The 24,681-nt window shown below is 54.9% G+C and overlaps 8 protein-coding genes across 8 annotated transcripts; 5 read left to right on the top strand and 3 right to left on the bottom strand.

Moving 5' to 3' along the window:
• Positions 1-1,129: 1,129 nt before the first annotated feature.
• N657DRAFT_688528 (uncharacterized protein) lies at positions 1,130-2,036 on the top strand (the record flags this gene model as incomplete). The annotated part of the gene is made up of 2 exons (XM_062796946.1): positions 1,130-1,389; positions 1,705-2,036. The coding sequence occupies exons 1-2, from the start codon at positions 1,182-1,184 to the stop codon at positions 2,034-2,036; spliced, it is 540 nt and encodes a 179-aa protein (XP_062649638.1). The 5' UTR covers positions 1,130-1,181.
• Positions 2,037-4,020: 1,984 nt separating this feature from the next.
• Positions 4,021-5,535, top strand: N657DRAFT_688527 (uncharacterized protein; the record flags this gene model as incomplete). The annotated part of the gene is made up of 4 exons (XM_062796945.1): positions 4,021-4,118; positions 4,179-4,540; positions 4,601-4,749; positions 5,034-5,535. The coding sequence occupies 4 exons, from the start codon at positions 4,021-4,023 to the stop codon at positions 5,235-5,237; spliced, it is 813 nt and encodes a 270-aa protein (XP_062649637.1). The 3' UTR covers positions 5,238-5,535.
• A 339-nt stretch (positions 5,536-5,874) lies between these two features.
• N657DRAFT_614029 (NAD(P)-binding protein) lies at positions 5,875-7,633 on the top strand. The gene is made up of 3 exons (XM_062790426.1): positions 5,875-6,481; positions 6,604-7,237; positions 7,308-7,633. The coding sequence occupies exons 1-3, from the start codon at positions 6,327-6,329 to the stop codon at positions 7,557-7,559; spliced, it is 1,041 nt and encodes a 346-aa protein (XP_062649636.1). The 5' UTR covers positions 5,875-6,326; the 3' UTR covers positions 7,560-7,633.
• A 31-nt stretch (positions 7,634-7,664) lies between these two features.
• N657DRAFT_632058 (UDP-glucose 4-epimerase) lies at positions 7,665-8,985 on the bottom strand (the record flags this gene model as incomplete). The annotated part of the gene is made up of 3 exons (XM_062791118.1): positions 7,665-8,068; positions 8,134-8,819; positions 8,957-8,985. 3 exons carry the CDS (start codon positions 8,983-8,985, stop codon positions 7,665-7,667), a joined length of 1,119 nt encoding a protein of 372 aa, XP_062649635.1.
• A 1,128-nt stretch (positions 8,986-10,113) lies between these two features.
• On the top strand, positions 10,114-13,676 carry N657DRAFT_281050 (uncharacterized protein). Its single transcript, XM_062786607.1, has 2 exons — positions 10,114-10,206; positions 10,468-13,676. The coding sequence occupies exon 2, from the start codon at positions 10,537-10,539 to the stop codon at positions 13,429-13,431; it is 2,895 nt and encodes a 964-aa protein (XP_062649634.1). The 5' UTR covers positions 10,114-10,206; positions 10,468-10,536; the 3' UTR covers positions 13,432-13,676.
• A 20-nt stretch (positions 13,677-13,696) lies between these two features.
• N657DRAFT_670040 (DEAD-domain-containing protein) lies at positions 13,697-16,318 on the bottom strand. The gene is made up of 2 exons (XM_062795518.1): positions 16,134-16,318; positions 13,697-16,065 (listed from the first exon to the last, which is right to left on the bottom strand). Exons 1-2 carry the CDS (start codon positions 16,266-16,268, stop codon positions 13,753-13,755), a joined length of 2,448 nt encoding a protein of 815 aa, XP_062649633.1. The 5' UTR covers positions 16,269-16,318; the 3' UTR covers positions 13,697-13,752.
• A 287-nt stretch (positions 16,319-16,605) lies between these two features.
• N657DRAFT_281034 (uncharacterized protein) lies at positions 16,606-18,606 on the bottom strand. Its single transcript, XM_062786606.1, has 3 exons — positions 18,047-18,606; positions 17,913-17,992; positions 16,606-17,858 (listed from the first exon to the last, which is right to left on the bottom strand). The coding sequence occupies exons 1-3, from the start codon at positions 18,432-18,434 to the stop codon at positions 16,650-16,652; spliced, it is 1,677 nt and encodes a 558-aa protein (XP_062649632.1). The 5' UTR covers positions 18,435-18,606; the 3' UTR covers positions 16,606-16,649.
• A 2,221-nt stretch (positions 18,607-20,827) lies between these two features.
• On the top strand, positions 20,828-22,733 carry N657DRAFT_670038 (uncharacterized protein; the record flags this gene model as incomplete). The annotated part of the gene is made up of 7 exons (XM_062795517.1): positions 20,828-21,076; positions 21,233-21,334; positions 21,379-21,624; positions 21,784-21,788; positions 21,821-21,968; positions 22,187-22,452; positions 22,484-22,733. The coding sequence occupies exons 1-7, from the start codon at positions 21,008-21,010 to the stop codon at positions 22,731-22,733; spliced, it is 1,086 nt and encodes a 361-aa protein (XP_062649631.1). The 5' UTR covers positions 20,828-21,007.
• Between the last annotated feature and the right edge of the window lie 1,948 nt (positions 22,734-24,681).

The following is a 24,681-nucleotide window of genomic DNA, read 5'->3' as shown; positions in this document are numbered from 1 at the left end:
ATTGTCAAGCAAATCACCGAATCTCCTCGCTACTTCTGACAATACTTGACTTGCGAGTTCCGACACTCCTGTCAACAACTTCTTTCTTAACTGGACCGGTTATCCGGCACAAAGCTTTCAACTGCCAACATCTCTCTTCGTTCTCCACCAATCTACCACACCGCAAAGACTCAACTTGAAGGCAACGGTCCGTCATTCAATCTGCTCTACTCCTCCGTGCCTTTGGTGGTCGAATCCACGCTTCTTATCCTCCGGTACAAGCAACCGCTAGGACTGTCTCGTCCCAATCGCGCTTCATAAGGTACCCTGCCAGGCTTACTCCTTCGATGTCCGGCCGAGCCGACCCTTCATCAGAAGTTTGACTTCCAAAGCCAGAATCACTGCATCCAAAGAGTCAGCCGTCTTCTTCAACACTTCGGCTTCCATCAGCCGAGGTTTGTTTCTAAACATTTATTAGCACTTAACCCATCCAATTCCCAAAGCATCAAGTTTCCATTGCGACAACATCCACAGAGCCGACTTCTCTCAGAAGCGTTCGCACATGCCAGCTTCCCAGCCATTCTCCCCAATCTACAATTTCTTCAACCTTCGCTTTACTTGACGCTTTCTGCATCTTACCCTTCGCTTTCTTTCCACCACAGTTGAAGGATCTCAAAGTTCCTGTTTCCTCTCGAACTTGCGAAGATTTGAGACCAAACCCCTCCCCTTCTTGATCCATCTTGCTCGCAATGTCTTTTCTACATTGAAGAGCAGCAGAGCACCCACTGATTCAGGTAGGGCTTTTTCAACGGAATTCCTCCGCCTAGTTGGAACTATCCAATACTGCACCGACCGATCCCAAACACCACCAGTCAACCTTCGTTGACCTGCGGCAGCAATTGTGCTCCGTAAGTTAATCAAAGTTGCAATTGAAACGGTAGCGAGGCTAACAATGAAGCGTAGGTAGTTCGCCAGACAGCCACGATAATACAGGTTTCATTGAGCTTCGCGCAACCCCCGAAGACATCGGACTCGATCAGGGCAGCTCATGCGCCGGCCTGGCGCACCTTATCGGAATGTTGAGTTCGACGCCAGATCCCAGGACGGAGGAGATGATCAATCGGCGACCGATGAAAGCAGCGAAGGTGGACTGTTTGTCCAGCAGGACTCGGACGTCGGAATCAAGGAAAAGGACGCGAACGATGCTGAAATCCACCCTTCGCCCCCAAGCCGCAAAGAAGACGATCATGAGCACGAGAATGATGGTGGTCGACCACCAGGGGCGCAAATTGGATGACGATGACTCGGATGATGTGATGGAGGTCAACCCCGAAACCCTCCCCGACAACCTCAAGTCCAAATTTGCGGAGTTCAAGTTTGGCCACTTTACCCAGGCTGGCAGGCGACGTGGTTTATATGGGCACAATCAAGGTGGAAGAATAGGACGCAATCTTAGCCCTAACCTGAAACGCAAATGATTAGGCCGATCCCGACTTTCAGATGGATGAATACGACATATTGTCCTATGGTGAACGCCCCAGGACGTGTCGTCGTCGAGGTGTGAAGCGTCAACGGACACATAAGGATAACGCACCTCAGCACCGACTGATGCCGAATTGGACGGAGCTTTTCTGGAACAAGAAGAGCCCAATTTCCTGAAGAGCCAGTGCCCGATGTCGATGAGAGAGATACTGACTCTTGCAAGAGTCAACGCCTGAATCGCAGCTGTCGAGAAGAAGGCCGAACAAGAGCCGACTATGCAGGTATTTCGGACGGAGACGTGGGCAGGGAACGAAGACGAAGACGAGGATATAGAGATGAACCTTCAGCGAGTACTCGGCGTCAAAAGGGGGGACGCAGGCGGAAAGCAAACCCCGGAGACGGACGCAATGCCTATCTCCGCGGGAGGAAATGAAAAAGGCGATGAGCCGCGTCAAAATCAGGGCAACAAAGTCAAGGCTTTCCGGCTAAAGCGGAAAACGGCCAAGGTATATTGGGAGCTGGAGTATGACGAGAAAGGCTCAGGCGCTCAGAACGTGAACATCACGGATAATTAGAGAAAGCGGAAGCGTCCTCTAACCAATCGAGAAAGTTTTAAACCGGGATAGGAGACACCAGGGAGACCAAGCTGATGAGAATGCTCAGAGCTTCTAACCCAAGCATGGCGAGGGCCGCTCAGGGGGCAATTGCCATGCCCGGCGCGATACAGACCACGCGAGAGCGCGACCAGCTCAAGGAAATGAAGAATATCCTGTTCAAAATCGGCTGAATCCAAATTCACGTTCCAAGCATGATGACTTGAAGAGCCTCGAAAACGCAAAGGATTCTTTCGGCGCAAGGAAGGCCCGGGCGGTCGAAGGCAGATGGGAACTAAAAGGCATGAAATCCACCCCCTACAAACCACCAACTGGTTGGGGTTTTATGTATGCTGAGCCAAGAGTACCCGCCAGATAGTCCGTACGGAGGCATCTTAGCAGACCAAATGAGGCTGGGGAAAACGGTCCAAATCCTCGCTGCAATATCGGTGAACCGACCTACTCCCGAGAATAAGCAATAAGGCCGCCATCAGACCTTAATCATCGTTCCGGCAACCGTCATTGATCAGTGGGGGAGAGAGATTGAGAGACACTGCGATCAGTCCTTCATCCAAAGAATTCATGAATATAAAGCGAGACAAAACTTGGACGCATGAATGTGGCAAGGTGCGGATGCCATTTGAGGACAACCGTAGATTGCCTATTGGACCGGAGGGATACTTATAGGCAGAGTACTGACCTTTGGTTCCACAGTCATGCCAGCTACCACGAGTTCCCAAAGCCTATCCATCAGAAAAGGCTCTAAGGCAGATAGCTGGGAAGAGGTTGAACGACGAGGAGTGGGCAGAGGAGTTCGAAGAGGAGATTGGCGAGCTCTTCGGCCATGGGTTCTTCCACGTGTTTCTCGACGAAGGCCACACGATCTGGAATGAGCGCAACAAAGAGTTTGTCGCCTGTTTTCTTCTATTATTCTTCTCTGTTCGTTCTTGCTCGTTACCTATCATCTTCTGGTTTTCTCTTCCAATCTGCTCTCTTCCAATTCTATGATATTTACGCTGTTGTCTCTCATGACTGACAGCATCTGCGCAGCAACACAGGCATGCATCAACCTCACGAGCAAGTACCGATGGATCCTGAGCGGGACTCCTTTACGCAAGTCCATTGATAGCCCGTGTCTGGACAGAGGCATCCCCATTACTTCCGGAAGCCAACAGTGACCTACCCTAGAGTTCTATCCCTATTTCCGATTCCTTGGCGCTCACTGGGCAGAGGACCGTAAGGAGTTCGTGGAGCAGTTCGAAAACATCGAGAAGGTACACAAATACTGAACAACTTGTAGACACGCTAACGCGTGCATTTTATAGGACGACAATCGTGAAAGGATTACTCAAGCAGTCACTAGCATCATGCTTCGGAGGCGGGTAACACTGCTGCAATTTCTCATTGAGATGGCGCTAACAACAAAAGCAGACGCGTTGATGACCGATTCCTCGGCGTTCCGATTCTCGATATTTCTCAAAACGCACCCAACGAAGATCATTTGGGTCGATTTGACCACGGAGGAGCGGTTGTTCTACAGGTAAGCTCCTGGTGTTTCTCTCCTTCTCGGGTCCCGTGAGTCCCGTCCAATCTCACTCCTGTTTTCTCTTCGTTCAAATCTATCTGACTGATTGGCACAGTCGTCTCGAGTAGAGGTTCCGGGACAATATGAGCAATCATATCAAGGCCGCGGTTCGCCAAAACGTAGCTGAGAACCAATCTTGCCTATCTCACCCGCTTGCGACAAGCGGTGGGCCACCCCTTCCTATTCGAAGGTGTGCTGAAGGACAACTTCACCTTGGAAGATTTCGACTACTTGAGGAAGAAGCTCAGCACAATCGGTGGTAAGACCCATGCATCAGCAATTCGCCCATTGACTGCAACTCGAGTACGAGGTCGGCATGGGCGGCGACGATTACGATGGAAGCTTTGGCAGGAGCCGGTTTGATTTGGTTACCACTTCGATATGGACGAGCAGTTGAAGGACATGAAGACCACAAAATTGATTCATGAGGTCACATGCCGTCTATACTACGACACTGCGACCGAACCCCAATCTTCGACGTAAGTCCTACCAGATGCTTTGCTTGGCCGGTTTGGTCCTCCCTTCTAACCACCTACCAGTGCGGTCACGCCGTTCGCTCAGAATGCATTGCCGGCGCAATCAATACAGAGCGACTGCCCGACCTGCAAAGCCCCGCTCCTCACAATAGACGCCGTCGACCAGCCGAAAGGCGGATACTGCGAGCAGAGCGACTCGGATGGTGGCGAGAAAAGATCAAGACGCAAGAAACAGAAAAAGGAGAAGCGGGAAGTAGGAGACGACGATAACTGGGCTCAGCGAAAGCTCCGGGACCGTTCCAAGTGGATCGAGCAGTACAGCAACAACTACCCCAGTCAAGAACTTATGACGAGCGCAAAAACCATTGCGGTTAAGAACAAGACCCTCATATGGCAGAGGGAAGGCCCTGACAACAAGATCATTGGTAAGCCTCCTCGAAAAGAAATTTTCCCCTTCTTTTGCAAATAGCTAACTACCAGTTAAGTCTTTGTCAATTGGGCCAAGCTGGCTTGCATCATGGGTCGGCTCTTCGAGGAACAGATACCCTTTCTCTACTACTTCGGCGACCTGTCCCTGGAAGAGAAAGCAGCCGCCATAAACGACTTCCGTGATAGACTCGAGATCAAAGTGCTGGTATGTCTCTCATAACCTTTCCATTCACTTCTCACTGTCATCTTGCATATGGGGGCTGCCGTTCTCGTACGCAGCTGCCTGCAAGGCTACAAACAGATACTAATAACCTTCGAACCCCAGATCGCATCAACCCGCTGCGGCGGCCAATCCCTCAACCTTACTTGCGCGAACCGCGTGATTCTTATCGACCGCAAGTCCCCTTTCCAACATCCCCTCAAGTCAAATACGGACTCAAACATTCGCTGTGTGATGTAGGATGGTGGAACACGGCAATGGCACACCAGGCCTCTGGACGTGTGCACCGCATCGGGCAGACCAAGCCAACATACCTTGTCAAGATCCTCGTCAAGAACATTATCGACGAGGGTTTGCTCGAGATCCAGCAGGCCAAGGAGGGCGGGGTCGCCAAGGCGCTGCAGAAAAACGGATCTTACAAGACAGAGAGGACGGCCGAGGAATTAATGAAGTTTTTTCAAATTTGGTCCTGATGGTGGCGTTTCTGTGGGAGATGACAGTGGTGGGGGAGATGCGGCTCAGGAAAGTGTGATTATGCTGAGTGACGACGACGACGACCAGGAGCATGGTGAGGGCGGTTGCGAGAGTCACCTTCAGGATCAGATTGAGGGTGACAGTGACGGTGACGGTGGTGAGAGGGAAGGGGTTAACACCGATATGGCTTCGGGCATGACGCTTGAAGGAGTTCAAGTCAAGGGCCGAAGTTCAGTGGGATGGATGGTGGTTTCAGTTTGCTAGACACAATTGCTTGGAGAGGCCAGATGAGAATACCATTTGACTCGGCATTGGGGGTTGTTGGCGTGGCCTGACTCAGGCCGCCTGAGCCGGGCTACTTAGAGTCACACACAATGGAAGCAGCGGATCTAAAGGGAACTGAATCCGCTATTCGAGAGACATATCCGGGGCCAGTGCGGTTAACCCACCATCAAGTGACCTATCTAGTTGAGGGGCTTGGGGAAGGACTCTAAGGAAGCTGAAGGAGCTGCAATTAGCTGCGGCACAGCCAGTCATGTTTGGCTCCGAGAACGCAAACACATCATAAAATTTCACGGCTTCTTCTTTGTTTCGTCCCGCTGTGTTTAGATTTTTCTCCGCTCTCTTTTTCATTTCTCCTTTCACCCCAAGCTTTTCTGATGTTTTCGACAAGTGTACATCCCTCTCGACCTTGGAAGGTCCAAGGAATGGGAGCCTGGCCAGTTGCTAGGGGATCTTGACGATTCTTTGCCAACCAACACCATGATCGTCTCCCGACCTGGAAAGCATCGTGTCTGTCCCTGTGGAGCTGCAATGTTTACTGTGACTTCATGTCGTCACCGTATCGGGGTTAGGGTCACTGACCAGGCCAGCAGTCACCTCCCCGCTTGCCCTTACTCATCCCGCAACCACTGCCGCCAGCCGGCCCGGGCATATTCGCGTGATACTTAATGTTGCCATCACCCAGCTTTCTTGCACCCGTTGAGATCTTGTCCACCCAAACGAGCTGTCGAACCGTCTCATCCTCTCCCCCCTCAATTTCGCTTGTTGCTTAACTCCCTTGCACAACATCCACTCATCCCACCATCATGATGTCGCTCCCCAAGACCATGTCGGGAATCCTCATCGAGGAGACGGGCGGGGTCGAGGCCCTGCAATGGAAGACCGATCTGCCCGTACCAGAACTCAAGGAAGGCGAGATCCTTGTGCGCAACGAGTTTGTTGGCGTCAATTACATTGACACGTGAGCCAGCCCTTTTGAACATCACCACCCATCACTCACCCCACCACCCCCCAACATTACTACGAAGTGTGTAAACAACGCGCTTGCGAAGGCATACTGACCCAACCCCCTCAATGGAATAGCTACTTCCGCACCGGCCTCTACAGAGCCCCCCTCCCACTGGTAACAGGCAAAGAAGCAGCCGGCGTCATCATCGCCCTGCACCCCTCCGTCCCCTCATCGGACCCAACCACCCCACTCAAAGAAGGCGTCCGCGTAGCCTACGTAGCAGACCACGCCTACGCAGAGTACACCGCGGTCCCGGCAACCTGCGCCTCCCCAATCCCAGAGGGCCTGTCCACTGAGACGGCCGCGGCCTCCCTCCTCCAAGGCCTGACAGCACTGACCTTTGTGCGCGAAGCGGCCGGCTTGGCGCGCCCGCGCGGCACGACGCACCAGCTGGGCGTCAGCGAAGGGCCTTGGGCGCTCGTGCACGCTGCTGCGGGCGGCGCCGGGTCGATGCTGGTGCAGATGCTGGTCGTGCACGGGGCCAAGGTCATTGGTACAGCGGGCGGGAAGGAGAAGTGCGAGATTGCGAGGCGGAACGGGGCGCAATGGGTGGTGGATAGCAAGGCGGAGGATGTGGTGGCGAGAGTGAAGGAGATTACGGGGGGAAGAGGGGTGGATGTGATTTTTGATGGCGTAGGCAAGGCGACGTTTGAGGCGGATCTGGAGATGGTTGCTAGGAAGGGAACGGTGGCAGTTTTCGGGAACGCGGTGAGTAACAGTTGGTCATGTTGTAACGAAGGTATGGTTGAGCTATGACCGTGATGCTGACTATTCGCAGTCCGGGCCGGTCCCGCCGGTCGATGTCTTGAGACTGGGGGCCAAGAACATCAAGCTGATGAGGCCCGTGTTGTTCTCGTACATCGCCATCAAGGAGGAGAGGGATGCTTACACCAAGGAGCTCTTCGAGCTACTCCTTGCCGGCAAGGTGAACGTCAAAATTCACCATGTGTACCCGCTCAAAGAAGTCGGGTCTGCACACACTGATTTGGAAGGGAGGAAGACAACGGGCAAGCTGCTGCTCAAGATCTAAAGGAAGCTTGTCTTTTGTCTATCAATGATTAAAAAGCCTGTAATAAGTCCTGAAAAGGGAGCCTGCCAACCCCCCCCCCCCCCCCGAAGATGAAATGGGTATTGCTCAGTTCCGCGTAGCCTTCAGACCTTCCAGAAGATGGGTTGGCGGGTCTTGCCGGTACCCCTTGGGGTTGTTCTCAACCCAGCGCCACAAGTCGGCACAAGCATCCTCCAGGGTAAGCTGTGTCTTCCACTGCAGCTCCTTGTTGGCTAGCGCAGGGTTGGCCGTCAAATCCAGGACGTCACCGTGCCTCCGTTCGACCACTTCATAGGGGAGATCCCGGCCGACGACCTTGCTGAAGGCCTTGATCATCTCAAACACTGTGCTCCCGCGACCAGAGCCCAGGTTCCAAGCCTTGACACCGGGCTTGTGCTCGCGAAGGTAGTTGAGAGCAGCCAAGTGTCCGCTCGCAAGGTCGAGGACATGAATGTAGTCGCGAATTGCCGTGCCATCCCTCGAGGTGTAGTCTACGATGGACGTTAGCCCCTTTCCTTACTCTGTCCCGCCTGTCTCCGCGCTCCCAGTTACTTACCGTCGCCAAAAACGAGCAGCTTCTCCCGCTCACCGGTAGCCACCTTGCCGAGCAAGGGGAGGAGGTTGTATGGCACGCCCTGGGGGTCCTCGCCCATGATGCCGCTGGGGTGAGCACCGCAGGGGTTGAAGTAGCGAAGCAAAGCACCATTCCATTGGTCGTATGGCTTCCCAGCCTTCTGGTTCTTGCGTCGCTGCGCCTCGACGTGGTCTGTAATGACCGTTTCGATCATGACCTTTGTCCGGCCGTATGTGTTCGTGGGCCCGATGGGGCAGTGTTCAGGAATGGGGATCATGTTGGGAACGCGCGTGGCATCGCCGTAGACGGTGGCTGACGAGGAGAAGACGATGTTGGTGACATCATGCTTCTCCATGGCGCGCAGAAGCGTGATGCTGCCGCCGACGTTGACGCGATAGTACTCGAGTGGGATCTCGCCGGACTCGCCAACAGCCTTGAGGGCGGCGAAGTGGATGACGCTGTCGATTTCGGGGTGTTTGGTAAAGACTTCGTCGAGAGCAGCCTCGTTGGTGATGTCGGCCTGGTAAAAGACAGGGCGCTTCCCGCAAATGAGCTCAATGCGGTTGACAACCTCATTCGAGGAGTTGTACAGGTTATCGACAATGACGACATCGTAGCCGTTCTCGAGGAGAGCAAGGGTCGTGAATGAACCTATGTAACCGGTGCCACTATGAGACAGTCAGTATCCCAGGCGATTTTAGGCAACGGCTTCTGCGAGAGTGGGCATTGTTGCACGGCCTGTTGTCATCTGCGATGGCAGAATCATGAGGGGATCGTGGAGTGGTGGAGGGGTGGAGTAGCTTACCCGGTGACAAGAACAGTTTTGGAGGCCATGGTGTCCCTGCGTAGTTATTGTGCGTGTCGCTTGGGAAAAGAGGGACAGTGTTGCAGAGGAAACGGGAACGAGAAAAAGGGCAGTCTCAAATGCTGCACCTGGGATGTGCCAGATTTTAAACGCACGTTTGTTGTGAATGCGTAACCCGAATGTTTGCCATTGAAACGACGTGGGGCACCGGTTAGAAGCGCTCAAACCAGTACCTGGGCAGGGTTCCCCACGTCGCAGCCATCTTTGAGGGTCGGGCTGTCTCGGCCGTCGCCCTGAAGATGGCCCGGGATGAGGTCACTCATAGGGGCCAGAGCGAAACACGAAGTCAAACGCATGGGAACACGAGAGAGGGAGGTGACAAGCAGCGTTGAAGAGAGTAAAGTACCTAATGTACGTTGATCGGGTTGGGTCTGCATGTAACTGTAACGACGGAGTATCTACTTCAGGTTACTCCGCGCGAGTTGTGGAAACATGTGGCGCGGACGAAATTCCTGAGCAGGAGCGGATTCCGTTGTCCCGTTGGCTTGTGTCGATGGGTGATGCAGAGGGGATCTGCTGACTTGGCATGGCGATCAAAGATTCAAGCGGTGCAGGACACTAGAATCTCGATAAATGCATACTTTGTTTAGAAACATAACCTTGTCATCCGATACAGGATTCTGCACCTTGCAGCGGCACGGACCTCATCTTGGTGGACCTCGAAAAACGCGCCGCGGCTTTACAGTGCGTGCCGACACATTGAAACAACAATGAGGACAAAGAAGACGGGGGTTGCTGCGCAGCCATGAAAGAGCCATTGCCATCGAGAGTTCAAAGAAGACGCCGTTTTCAGCCATCAAACGAGTCCTTTCTTTCCGCTTGCGATGCATGGTTTGGCGCAAAGCCATTTTGCATTTCTGCACCGCGGTCCTCTTTACTTCGTGCGTCGAAACCTTCGAGTCTCCGTTGCTTCTATCTCAACTTCCGCCATGACCAACATCGCGACTGACCAGCGACTCACCCACTAGACTGCCCCTCCAGTCCTATCGCCCTCATCATTTTCAGGGCTACTCGAGATTCAACCGATCTGTATATCAGAGCCATTACTGGCCCCTCTCTGGTTCGACTTGTGTCGTGCCGTGTACGAAGTACAACCTTGCTTTAGGTTGTGGTGTTTGTGAGCGGGAGCATTCAATCCGAAGTGTCAGTTGGCAAGCTCGTGCGGGCCCGCGCTGTGTTGTTCATTCAAGGTCGGTATTCACCTCCATTCATACCCAGCCATCACTATTCATTCCATTTCACTTGCATTTGACCAAAGCCGCTTCCCCGATGTAGCGCATCTCCAGTCAGGTCAAAAACATCCCCCCTGCCGCATCTCTGGTTGCCACTCATCAACCCCAACACATCTCATCCGTCGCGTTTCATCTCTCTGCACGAATTTCGCGATGCCTTCAGATGCGCTGAGCTACCCCCAATTTGAGATCATCGCTGACCTTGTTACCGGTTCACAGTCATTACGCGCCGATTCGCCGGTCGCTGCAACCACCCACTCACAGGACTCCGTCGAGATCACAGCCACCATGCGTCGTGACGGACGTCGGGTGCGGGCGACCATGAGTTTGTCGCCAGCACCACAGGGGAGAGCCGCAACCCCCATGAGAGATCCTGTTACTGGACGAATGATGCCTGAGCTGGGAGCACTTTCCAGAACGCCCGTTCCCGCCAAGTACAGTACCTCGTACGGTTCGCCCATGACCCAGCTACCGGATCGTTCCACTGTACATGCTGGCGGTAACCTCGCCAAAGCCGCAGCCGAAATCTTCACCGCTGTCAAGCGCGACAACGTGGCTGCCGAAATCCGCCGCCGCGCTAAGGACCAAGCAAGGGCGGCAAGAGCCGGGAGGACTCCATCACCACCTGTCTCAATAGAGCAGACCATTGAAGTAGATGACCCGGAATCCGAAGAGCGCAGTGAAGGTGGAGAAGAAGCGAGCGAGTATGAGGATCAGAGCGAAGATCAGGATGAAGACCATCTCAAACCGCAGACCAGAAAGCGCACCCCCAGGACGCTATCCCAAAGAACCACTCGAAAGAGACTCCGCGACGATGAAGAGGCGGAAGCACGTACCGAGCAGGAGCGGGAGGAAAGGGATTATCGGCTGAGACGGGAGCGGTCAGCGGAGGCCCACAATCTCCGGAAACAGAAACTGGCCGAATCGCAGGCCACCTGGGAACAACCCGAGCAGAAAAGGCTTGCCCAACAAACAGCACGAGAAGAAGCGGCAAGAGCAGCTATGCCACCTCCACCGCAGCCGCCCGCACCGCAGTCTCCTCCGCAGATCACCATGACCCTGGCCAGCGCCACTACTCCCACTGGTCCTAGCGTCAACCGACCCGGTTCTGCTCGCAGTTTCGTCGAGGAGTGTAACATCTTCCAGGATGCGGCGGTCAAAACCCCCAGGCAGCCGTCGCCAAAGATTGCACGCCGACCTAAACCGCCTCCACCGGCGGCACCTCCCCAGCCCGCGCAACCGCCAGCGCCACAGCCAGCACCGGCAGCAGCGCCGCCGCCCGAGCCTGCCTCACCGCCGAGTGTATTGAAGCGGCCGCCAAGACGTCCCGGTGGCACGACACCGGCTTCTCGTGAAGGGCTATCGTCAGGCCCCGACCAGCGCGGGGCGACCTCTCAGCAGAGGCCGCTCGAGAGGGAGCCATCCGCCTCCGAAGACGGGGACGAGGCGCAAGCAACGAGCCCATCCGATCGGCAGGCTGCCTCGAACAATGCGAATCGTCATAAGCCTCTCCACAGCCCAATGCATGTTCCGGAGGGAAGGGCTGAGAGTCCGGAGAAAGGGCCCGAAAGTGTTCCCAGTTCGGGTGGTTATGAATGTCGGACGCCTTGGCCCAAACTCAAGCACGCCTTTACCCCCTGGTCAATCCTCAAATTACTTACAGGCGCCTTTGCCATGTTGCACTTGCTCCGCCTTGGCCACGTCTTAGTCCGTCCAGGCCTGTTCGACACACCCAGTCTGACTCTCCACTGGTACGGTTGGAATGACTGGGCAAGCAATGTCGGACAGTTCTTCCCTTCACCCTTGCTGCACCCGCTTGGGGTTTTGACAGACAACCAATACGACGATCTCAGAGACTACCTCGAGAGCAGGACGACAGCAACTGAAACCGCAGTCAAAAATCTCAAATCGATTCTGCCCAAAGTGGTCTCGGTGCGCAAAGCCAAGGACGGCAGGATACTCATTGCGGACGAGTTCTGGAAAGCTCTCAGGGATCGCATCGAGCACGACAGCAGCTTGCTCTCATTGGATGGGAAGTCTCGCATCTCCGACAAGCACTGGAAAGCGATCGAGCAGCGGTTGAAGGACGCGGGTCTGCTTACCAAACCGCTCTCAGCCAGCGATGTAGAGCGGATCGTGGACAAGACCGCGCCAGCATCCTGGGAGAAATGGCTGGAGAAGAATAAGCGGAAGGTCATCGAGATTCTCGGACAGGCCAAAGGTCCGTCGAAGGAAAGTGATGAGACAGTTGTGTCCAAGGGCGAGTTCCTCCGGGAGGTGAACAATCGTTTGGCGAAATCCAGGGAGGAAGTAGACAGCGAGATGCACAGCCTGCGGAAAGAGCTCCACACGCTCATCAGCGATGTCAAGAGGATTGCCATGGCAGGGGGCATGACCAAAGCTGACACCGCCAAACTCATCAACCAAGTCGTTGACCAAGAAATCACCCGCCGCCTCGCGCGGGTGGGGAACAAGCCCGGTGGCATCGGCGTCGATGCCATGTTTCGCAGCCGCGTCAACTTCTTCGCCCCAGGCAACAACGCCTATACCGACACGAGCCTCTGCTCCCCAACCTACAAGGTCATCACGCCCCTCGTCGGCTCCAAAGAATGGGTCAAGAACATGCCCCTCCGGCCCCAACACCTCTTCGAGGCAGGCCAGGCCCTCACCCCCTGGTCCGAGCCCGGTCACTGCTGGTGCGCGGCCATCCTGGGCGACCACAACCGCACCCGCCCGGCCGTGCTCGCCGTCCGCCTCCCGCAGTTCGTCATCCCACAGCACGTCATCCTCGAGCATATCGACCCGGCCTCGACCACGGACCCGCTCGCCATGCCGCGCGACGTCGAGGTCTGGGCCATGTTCGATGAGCATTCCCGGAAGGAGCGCGTGCTCGACTGGATGGCGGCGCAGTATCCCGGTGATATGAGCAACAAGGAGCTTATCGACAAGGGCTGGGCCAAGATTGGGGCGTTCAAGTACGAGCATAAGCCGCAGGACGATGGCGTGTATGTGCATCAACTGTCGAGGGATTTGGTGGATCGGCTGAAGGCGGCGACGGATTTGGTGATGATCAGGGCTGTGTCGAATTATGGGGCCAAGGACCATACGTGTTTCTATAGGGTGCGGTTGTATGGGGATGTGGCGGAGGAGTTGGAGGCGGAGCGCGAGAGTAGAAACTGGTGAAGTTTTTTATGGTGATGGGTGTTTGGGGGCTTTGAGGCATGGCGTTTCGGGAGATGTGCTAGCGATACCACACCGTTCTGCGTGTGATTTATATATACAATTTGTCTTCCCGGATCGTCTTTCTGGTCCTCGGCGCTTTTACTGTTTGGGCTTGTGTAGCAGTGAAAGTGAATGTTGGTTGAGAGTGCACAGAAACCCTTGTGCTGGTTCCTCGTCATACCCGATGCAATCTTCACTGGCCAGTTGTTCTCGCCGTCGATAACACGCAAAGGTATCGTTTCTACGTAATCTGTACTGTCCGCCGATAAGCTCAACAGTAAACTACTCTTCCAACAACCCAGCAGCCAGCGCCTCCAAATCCTCGAGATTGTCTGGCTCGTGAGCCATCTCAATAACACGCTTCCCCCCCTTCTTCTTCTTCTTTTCCCGCCTCTCCTCCTCCTCCTTCTCGGAGTCATCCTGGAACCATTTCCTGGCCTTCTTTTTCGGCGGCTCCCTGGCTTCTTCCTCCTCCCCATCACTATCAGCCTCCCCTCCCGCAATCGGCAGCGACCGGAGCAGCGCAAGCGGGTCCTCCCCTCCCGCCCCCCCGTCCACCTCAAGCTGGGGCAACGCCCCGCCGTGCCTCTCAACCTCCTCCCCGCGCTCCCTCGCCTTCTGCCGCTCCCTCTTCTCTTTCCGCCGCTGCTTCGCGAGCTGCTTATCCTCCACGTCGGCCTCCTTGACCTTCTCCGTCTCGGCCTCAACAAACTGCCGGCGCAACTTGTCGGCGGGGCCCTCTTGTGCAAAGTCCTCTTCGTCTTGCAGCTCGTAGATCGGGTGCGCGTTGCCGTCGTCGTCAAAGACGAGCTTGTTTCCCTTTTCCATGTACTTGGCGAGCTTCTTCTTAGATTTGAGCAGCTTCTCGCGGCGGTGCGAGTCGATGACCAGCTCGGATTTGCCGAGCTTGACAACCTTTGGTTGTTCGGTGGTGGTCGTGTCGTTGGCGCGCTTGTCGCCTCCTGCCGCGGCGTCCAGTTGTGCGTCGCCGTCGAGGACGCGTTTGACGGAGAGGAAGTCAGCTTCATCGTCGGATGCGGGCCCGTCCTCGCCGAGGAGTTTGCGGTAGTGCGTGGAGAGGACGTCTTGGTTCTGCCGTTCGGCCATCTTCTGGTACTTGGTGCGGACCTGGTCTTTGTCCTTGCGCTTGCGGCCGTCACCGTCCGAGTCGGTGTCAGAGCCGCTGGATATCGCCGCCCGTGGTGCGTTCTTGATGCGCTTGATGTCTTCGCCCTTTTGAAATTTAATTTGCGGTGTCCCTGGGAGCCCGAGAGACTCGGCGAAGCCGTCAAGGTCAAGTTCGTTGAACTTGAAGACTTCCTTGTCTTTTTGGAGATAGATGGAGCGGGTGTAAGAGATGAAGGCCTTCTGCCCGAGGTATTTCAAGTCGGGAGACTGAAAGCAGTGACTCTGAAGCTCGTTCTTGATACTCTTCTTTTTTTTCTCGCGGACGTTGACCTTCTGTATTGGAACTCTCTTGTGCTCGAGCCGCTTGAGGAATCCTTCTTCCTCACTGGGTTCAAGGAAGAGCACTGCCCGCCCCTTGCTCTCGTACCGGGCTGTCCGTCCAACGCGGTGAATGTATGTATCAGCGTCCTCCGGGCAGTCAACTTGAATAACCCAGTCGACTGCCGGAAAGTCTACACCTCTGGCGACAACGTCGGTAGCAAAGAGGCAGCTATGCTTTGCTGAGGCGAACCGCGACGTGATTTCCATCCGAGCCACTTGTTTCTGTCGGCCATGGAGGTGCAACAGCGGGATACCCGGCTGCATCCGCTTGAAACTTTCGTACACGAACCGCACCTGTTTGCCCGACGACAGAAAGACGATGATTTTGCTCTTGAGGTTGGCCCGTAGGAATCCCCAGAGGGTGTCGAGCTTCTCGGAAAGGGGCGTAACGATGTAAGACTGTTGCAGCGATGCTGGTGTCGCAGTTTGCGCGGATTCGTGTACCGACACGTATTCGGGGTCCTTCAGGCTCAACCGTGCAAGGTCCGAAACCCGTTTGCTCTGCGTTGCGGAGAAGAGAAGTGTTTGCCTTGTCTTGGGGAGATGCTCGACCAGCGCATCCACAGCGGATTGGAAGCCCATGTCCATGATTCGGTCCGCCTCATCTAGCACTAGGATCTGGAGGTTATTCACATCGAAACCTGCCGTCTGGTCCAAGTGCTGCAGCATCCGCCCTGGCGTACAAACGAGAATATTCATGCGCCCCAACCGCTCAGCCTCCTCTTTTAAACTCTTGCCTCCAATCACCAGACCCGCTGAGAAGTAGTGGTTCCTCCCAACTTTTCGCAACACCTCGAAGATTTGAACCGCCAGCTCCCTGGTGGGGCTGATGATAAGAGCGCCGAGGCCGTCGTATTCTGTCCATTGCGCCAGGTAGAGTTTCTCGAGGACGGGGACGAGAAAAGCAAGCGTCTTGCCGCTGCCTGTTTTGGCAGCGCCGAGGATGTCCTTCCCCTTGAGGGCTAGCGGAATCGCGGCTCGTTGGACATCGGTCAGAACCTCGAAATGGGAGGCGCGCAGCCCGGATGCGGTTGCTTCGCAGAGAGGGAGGTCGGTAAACTTCTTGATGTCGGGTGACTTGGGGTCCTTGGCGCAATGTTTAGGCAGGTGCTATGACGGATACGATTGAACACTGGGGAGAACTGCCCACTCACCAGCTTATTGACGGCCTCTCGGAGCTTGTTGAGATCTTCCTGGCCCCGTTTCCTCTTGAGCGATCTCGATTCTGCCTTTTTAGGTGCTGGTTTATTACGGTGTGCGAGACCGCCTTTTGTGCTGGCGGCCGCCATTTTTTCGTCGCCCAGGCAGTCGCGTCTGAATAAGCTATTGTGAAGTCAAGCTCATGCATCAGCACTGGAAAATTTTGGCGGAGAGCAATTCTGCCATGTTGCCCCACCGCAAGCCAAGAAACATTTAACCCGTTTAGATCAATAGGGTTAGGGTTACGATTATGTTGTGGTGCTGCCATTCTCGAGCCTATCTTAACGACTCATCATGAGCCGAGATCGATCGTCATGTTTATTTATCACAAGCGACTCACTCTAAGTGAGAGCAGCATTGGTATTGCCAGCTCAAGTCTCTGATGAAATCTCATACGATGTCACGCATTTGTCCCAACATTCAGATGCGTTCCGGATCCAAAACATACGGTATCCAGACAATCCAAAAAACTAAAAACCATCCCCTAGCCCTGGCTTTCCGTGGCCCTTAGCAGCCATGCCAACGGCAACTTCTTCGTCCTCCTGACTCCGACTCCCACTCTGGTTGTCATACGCAAGCCGCAGATCATCAATCTCATCACCAACCTCCATCCATTTGCTGCTGCACGCCGGAATGGGCGACACTTTGCAAAACGCCCAGTACAGCCCCGCGGAGACAATAAACCCGCCGAAGAAGTTGACGTTGTATACGTATGTCGCGCCGACCGGGACTGGAGTGCCCACCGCGCCCGCAAAGCCCACCACATTGATGAGGATTCCACCAATGTACGCGGCATACGCACGCCAGTGGAAGCCATAAGTGAAGTAGTACGGCCCCGTGCGGCGAGCATCATAGAGTTCCTTCACTTCGAGATACCCACGGCGGACAAGGTAGTAATCCGAAATCATGACGCCGGCGATGGAGGACAGGAACACGCTGTAGGCCGAGAGGTAGGTGGTGAACTGGTTGCTGGACGTGAGGAGGTTGTACGGGCACATGGCAAGGCCGATGGCGGCACAAATGTAGCCGCCACGGCGGATGGTGAGATATCGCGGGAGCAGAGCCGTCATGTCGGTGCCCGCTGAGACTGAGTTAGCGGCGATGTTGGTGCCGAGCTGCGCAAGGGCGAACGCAGCAGCGATAACAAACACGCCGAAGCGCTGCGCCGAGCCACCATCGTCGATGAAACGCTCCAGGAGGACGAGCGGGTCCCAGATTGGGTCTCCCCCGTAGATGATGGTCGAAGACGAAGAGACAATGATGCCGATAAAGGACGTCACGGCGAAGCCGACCGGAATCGCGAACAACTGCGACCAGAGAGCGTCGCGCGGCTTGATGGCGAAGCGGGAAAAATCGGGGTCATTAACGATCAACGTCGCAAAGTTGGCGATGGAGCTCATGACTCCCTTGACAAACTCCCAGGCGAGCTCACTGCCTTTTTTCGTGGCTGGCTGCCGCACTATGGGACCAACACCGCCAGCGCGGACCACCGCCCAGATGAGGAAGGCAATGCCGGCAACTGGGACGAAGTATGACTTGACGGTGAAAAGGTGGCGGATCTTGTGGACGGGGAACCAGATCGCGGGCAGCGAGCAGAACCAGAAAATGAAGAACGAGACATAGTCGGCTGTTTTCGTACCGGAGCCTTCTGAAAAGGTGTTTGGGATCGTATCTCGGTCCTAGGGCAAGTGTTAGGAGAAGTGCGCCACTGGTGAAAGACTCGATGTGCTCACCCAGCTCAGCCAGATTGCCCGGATCATCAGATACACGCAGTGTCCACCAATGTACGCTTGCACGCCATACCACACGCATGCTGCTGTCCGTCAGCCCGACACAATCTCCCCACTGGTAGAATAAGACTACACACCCATAGCAGCCCGGTTGAAAACCGGCCACAGGCTCCCCCAGATGCCGAACGACGAACGACTGACAACGGGGAAACCGATGTGGTATGTGGCGCCGATGCGACCCGTCAGGCAGATGAAGCAAGCAGAGATGGCGTATCCTATCCAGACGCAAAGCCATGACTGCCACCACGATAGACCCCCAACGATCATAGACGACGAAATCATCCACGTGTTGATGTTGAACGAGTCGGCGATCCAAAACCCGACAAAGTTCCAGGGACCCCACTGGCGGCGCTCGGGCTCGACGGGCTTGAGGTCGTGGTTCGTCAACTGAAGCAGCAGTCTGCGGTCAGCGGCCGATGTGCGGAAAGATGTGCGAGAGCCACGGCGAGGATAAGGCAGGCCCATGCCCACGCCACGATGACGCTCAATCAAGGTTTCGCACCATCAACTGGGCGCCGGTCAGCCCGGGCTCGGCCTCGACGGCCAGCTTATCGGCCACACGCCGAAAGATACTGGGCTTTTCCGACATGGTCGCGACGCTGTCGGGTGCGGGAAGTTGGTGGTGTTTGAAAAAAGGCGGTGATAATGGGGAAGAAGGCCCGCTAGTACAATATGTGTTTCCTGCCACTGGACCTTATTGCTGCCCTGCAAGATGACGCCCAACGCACGTGGAGGTTGGATTGCGGGGCGAAGGCAGTTGGACAAGGTTTGACGATTAGCTGCAAGCTTTGGTGCCGGGTAGGGTCGACTTTAAGGGTCCTCTAGTTTCCACCTTCCCGAGACAACGGCGACACAGCTCGGAGTTCCGTGTATTGACAGGCTTATCAGCTTCCACTCGGCCCAACCTTGAACTTCCCCCACGCTGCACCCATGCGACCGTCGATAGAGAGATACTTGACGTCGGACAAGATCATGGAGGAAAAGTTCCTGGCACCCCGAGCTAAGACCCATGTTCGTGCCGAAGATGTGGCAAGGATTGCGGCAGGTTGGGAACCGTATGCGGCGTCCAGGTCTGTGTTCGGCAGACAGGTCACGATTGAGATCTTGGCTGATGTGATGGATTTGTCTTGGCATTTGAACGCGGCTTGGCCGAAGTCTCGCTCGGCAGTTTATTGGCCAATGCGGCAACCAGAGGAGTTTCGCCTTATCTGGCCGAGTTAGGGCTGGGCAGGAGGGCTAGGTCGGATTAGCTGTTTTATCTTGTTGGTCGCGGAAGCGATAAGGATAAGCTATCACTAAGTCAAGAAGTGCTCGCAAAACGCTTACTCGATCGTATCGAGTCAGGTCAGGGCAAACGTTGAACGCACCACATCTGGCCAACAAGGGCGCGATGTCTCAATCCAGACTGGCCCAACCACAGTGCAGGGCATGAAGAGCTGGCATTTGGACATCTCAATTGCATCCTATCTGGTTTCATGAGACGGAGACCGCATCCACTCAGCATGGTGTTCTCCATAGGGGCTTTGGAACTCAACTTCTCAGGCTCGAGTGAATCGCACGAGTATGCCTCAAAAGCGCCGTCGCCGACGCCATGCTTCTCCCGACTCGCCAAGTTTTTGGCGTGTAGCTGGATCTGACGTCGCTGCAATCTTGCATCTCAGATCGGCGACACTTAGATCACATAATCCATCATACCCGGGTGGTATCCTGGAGGAGGGCGGTCGTCATCCTTCTTGCCCCTGGTGGCATTCTGGGTACAGGAAACTGCTGGGCAACAACGGAGGGAGTCTGCCTGCTCTACAGGCCTCCCCGCCAACAGGATGGCTCACACTAAGTGCCCTTCACGACACTGATGCTCGTCTCATTTTCTTTGATCCTGATCCGCCACACGTTGAACACTTACCCCAGGAAAAATCGGGGATCCGGTGTCTCAAGTATCACGGAACGTTCACGGCTTGGGCGCTCCTGTCCTGGATTCCCTTCGTCATCGTACCCTCTCGGCTTCGCGTCGAACTCACGGGCAGTTTGCTCCAGTGAGCACATCTCTACACGTCCTTGAGGTGATAAAGCATGGCATTCCATTATTTTGGAGGCCTATGGGAGATTGGTGACGATGGGTGGTTTGCGGGCGAGTAAGCTGTCCGCCCCGTCCGGGAAGTCGTGGGAAAGCTGCAAGGCCAAGTTCAAGTGGTCGCCGCTGTTACCGAAGAGGACGGACGCATTGCTCGTCGGGGGCCTCGAAACCGCTGCCTTGTGACGAGTGAAGGTTCAACTGGGCTCCGTCGATCACTCGGATGTCACTTGCCTGCAGCGGAGGACTGAAATTCTTGTTTGCCATGCCTGGGTTTGCCGGCGCTGATGAAGTCGGCGCAGATGAACTGGTCAACAGGTCGGCAATCCAAACTTCCCCACCGCTTACTGGATGCAACGTGGACGGGGTGTTGAATCAAGATACCACGAAGCCAGATATTTGCCAGCCTCAGGACCCTCACGATTCGGTTACAGGCGTGGCAAGGGCCGCAATCCTGCACGCTGGTGGAGAGTTCATCGGGGTATAATTAAGACGGAGGAATTTTGATGATACCCGAATCAGCTCCCAGGTCCGATACTCCCAGACCCAGTCCACCTCAAGGGCAGATTCCCCAAAATGCCCCGCGTGGCCCAGGCGGCGTTGCCGTTTCCTGGACGCAAATGGAGCTTACGATGGCAGAGGCCTCGGGTTTGATCGCAGCGGGTGTTTACATCTGTATGTGAGAGCTTTCTCAGTCATTGACCTTGTTGCCGTCTTGTCTTCCTACTGACCGTTACGTGCTTCTGGATCAAATACTGCTCCCCGTCATTTTTCCCGCTGCCTTGATCAGGTTTGTCGGCGAGAACTCGGTCGTCACCTGCCTCCGTCCTCGGCTGCGCATTGCAATTATCCCCGGGGCCAACCATTCTGCAGACCGACTCAGCAGCGCGTCATGGCGTGCTCCGACGAGTTAGTAACGGCCTCCTGCTGCAGACGGCAACAGTGCTGTTCATCCCAGTAGCCGCCAATGTCACTCATTGGTCTGTACCAAGCTGTTGAACCAGACGCCGGCCAGGACCTCAAGGCATTTCAATACGTAAAAATCGAGTCTCCCTTCAATTACAGCAACCCCCCCCCCCCGGCTCGCCGGTCCCCCCACCAGGGATTTGCAGGATAGTCTGCCCTGGGTCTTGGGAGAACGACACATGCGTGCAACTCTGCGGCGTGCGCCGAGAACTGTACGGCCGTCAAGGGTTGGTCGGTTCCGGACGTCTGGCGGACACCTCTTCGCGAGGGGTCCCGTCAGATTGGTCAGTCGGTGTCCAGCATCTTTGCCATCCAATGGCGGAGCCAGGTCAACACATCAGACTCGTTGGGGAGCTGGGATGATATCTCAAGTCGGGCTACTACCAGATTGGCATGTTGGTCCTGGACCCAACTATCCAACTGATCGACTGGCTCATTGTCGATGCCAAGAATGGAGGCGTCGGGTTTCGTAATAATAAGGTTCCGATGCTCGTCCATGAATACGGCAGCACCTGGATCGAGGACATCCTCTTCGTCGAGCCAGAGACTCATTGTGCGGAACTGAACTTCACCTTCGTCTACCATCTCTCGCAGATCAGCACCTTGAGACCCCGGCCTGTCAACTCCGGAAGACGATAACGGACAGGGTCCTCTCGATTTGACAGAGAGGACGTACAAGGCGGCCTGGGCCAGCAAGTTCTTTACTCTGGCTCTCTTCAATGCCACCAGCTCTGATTCGACAAACATAGCGCCCCCTTGACGTGACTCCTGGCACAGCGTTCGTGCGTCCCTCCTTCTATGACCCAAACAGCAGTATTTGCTCCAATGCTACCGACTCAGACACCAATATCTCTACAAGTAGCAAGAACTTCATGATCGATTGTCAAGCCATCAGGCCCACCTTGACTTCGGAGGCTATCTGCCGCTGCCGGTGGACTCGAAATCCTGTAACCGGTCGTCCAGTGAGAACCCATTCTACGTCAACTTGAAACATCTCAATACTATCTGTACGCCTCCCCTCTTCCTTCCCCGTCCACACCATATCTGTGCTAAGTAGGTGCCGTTGTACTCGCAACACAGCCGAGGTCTGCGCTGGTGGCACCTATTCCGATGTTGCTAACATCAACAGCAGCATAGTCTGATGCGGCCTCCGTTATGAAGCCGTGTACAGCACCGATAGAGGAGACGAGATGAGCCGCAATCCGGGTCACGCTGGGCCGTCTCTGTTTACAACTGTGCTTCTTCCATCCGCGCCACGATCCGCACCGTTGCCTTCCAGTACAACGGAACCGGCCTCGCCGACTTCAAAGTCACTTCCGCCTCACAAAAGACTTACCCCTCCCCATCGGACCACCCCGTCTGGGTCGTCAGACATGGACACCTCCCCCTCGGCTTCGCCCAACCCCTGTGGGGCCTGCTTGGCTACTCCGACGTCACCACCCCCCAGTCCTTCTCTGCAAACATGTCCACCATACAGTAACCCAGTCCCGCTTGCCAGGGATAGTGAACCACAACACCGTCACGGACGGCATCGACTACATCTCGTCCAAGATGGCCAAAAGCTGCCCGGGGTTGACTTCTACGTCAAGGCGCTGCAAAACACCTTCACCGTCCGCCGCGGGGGCGACGTCGGGTACGAGAGCTACCCCGGTTACTCAGGCCTGACGGGGCTGGCTTTGTACCATAATTGGCAGAACCTGAGCGCGACTACGGACGGAGCGGTCTAAATCATCAACTTGATCTGGACGGATATCGTGGACAACTCGATGGTGGGCACCAAGGGGTGGGATTTGGGTGATCCTGCTGCGGACGGCGGCATCAGGAGGAGGGATGGAGGGTGAGAGACATCACTGTACTTGCGCCGGCACAGCATTGCTGATACTTGTCCGGGTTGAAACAGCCGACGCTATTGCAGATGATGTATCCTTCACCGAAGCATTGAGAGCAAGAGCTGAGGGAATTGCACTCCTCATCCTGCCGAGTAAGAAGCCCAGACACGGTCACACGGGCGTGAATCCAATGCCAGCCGTGCTGCGCTGGCCACAGCGAAGGCGAGCAACGTCAAAAGCTACGTTGACTTATGTTGTGAGGTTGCCTGTAGCGCGGAAATAAGATGGGGGTTAAAACGCAGCTGGAAACATTCCAGTTTCTGCAAAACCCAGGACAATGTAATGTAATATGGCACATAAGATCAGACATAAATTCCTGAACTTAGGATTCACGCCTCTAGGGTCCAGGGCTGGGCAAGGGCCGACCACAATATTGAAGAAACATGACAGGAAAACAAACTGAATTAAAGAAGGGAAAAAAGGCCCTTAAGAGTAGTAGAACGAGAATGGATAAACAAAAATTCAGATTTCAGTTCCAGACAGCGTAGTCTTAGGTAGAACTTGTAAATCGCTTGGATGGTGTGTACGGACGACGTGATCGAACTTGGGAATCATGTCTTTGAGGGTCCCGATCAACAAGACAACCCTAAACTGGAGGTAGGTACTGTAGTTACTCGTGGGGGCTCCAAAATCAGCCGTCAAGGGGGCACGCACGACACTTGATTCAACGCACGCCAAGTGATATGGCTTATAAAAACTGCTACAGATTGGTAACACTCTACTGTTAATGCAAAGCCCGCCTTCCCTCGTCGCTGTTCAGCTTACATGCATCTCGTAGCGGCTTACGTATGTACATACACACACTGACTACGAGTCTCACCACTTAGATAACTACATAATGCTAGTTATAGTTATGGTGTTTAAAAAAAGGTGTAACCCCTTGAAATAAATTCCCTTCTCTTTACATTATTTGAATTGACCTCTAAAAAGGTGATAAAACTTTACCCTCAAATGCTGTAGATGCAAGTGATTAATTATGCTGTTGACAACGTGCGCTGGGAAATTGTCTGGTGGCCCTATCTCTTAGCATGCGTTGAATCAACTGTCGTGCATTGAATCAACTGTCGTGCATTGAATCAACCTGCCCCACTAGGCCCCTTGGCGGCTAGTGGGATCGGCGATTTGGAACCCCGAGGAGTAGTTTGCTCTTCTATGTAAGCCTAGCTTACATCTTTCCATGGTGGTACGCTCTAGCCTTTTTTTTCGGCTTGAGCTGCTTCTTTCCTTTCTCATTTGCCACTTGCCTAGGTTCTTTCTCAGGTTTTGATTCTGCTTTCCTTCTTTCCCTCCCCGGCGAGTGCCGCGAGATAAACAATTCAGGCCTCATTGAACGCACAAATCAGGAGTGATCAGGAACACTTGTCTGGACTTGGATGAATCAGCAGTGGCCAAATCCATCGGGCGAAATGACATCCACCATTTTGCATGCGAATATGCCTTGGATCCAATGGTCACACGCCCTTTTTTGCAAGGCTACGAGAGGCTGTATCCGTCAAGGTGCTGCGGTGTGTTCCCATGATCGGCCACGAGGACGTGTGTTTCATGGACCATGTTGGAGCTAGCTCAGTTAGGCTGCAGGTACGAAGGACCACCGCCGTCGGCCGGGCTTCGTCCATTCATATAGATTGAAATACCTGTGATTCAACAAGAAGGCTGGTTTCCAATCTCTGCTCCGAAATGCCGACACCCAATCATGTGGCGTTCCCCCCATCGACTTGCGTTTGGCAGGCAACGAAACTGGGTGGCAACCCCCCGCATCCATTTCTTTCCTGCTCAACATGAGATT

This window comes from Parathielavia appendiculata (assembly GCF_033297405.1).
Source record: "Parathielavia appendiculata strain CBS 731.68 unplaced genomic scaffold N657scaffold_3, whole genome shotgun sequence".
NCBI classification, from domain to species: domain Eukaryota; kingdom Fungi; phylum Ascomycota; class Sordariomycetes; order Sordariales; family Chaetomiaceae; genus Parathielavia; species Parathielavia appendiculata.
Note: the sequence above shows the minus strand (reverse complement) of the source record. Positions and strands in the feature narration are given on the sequence as shown.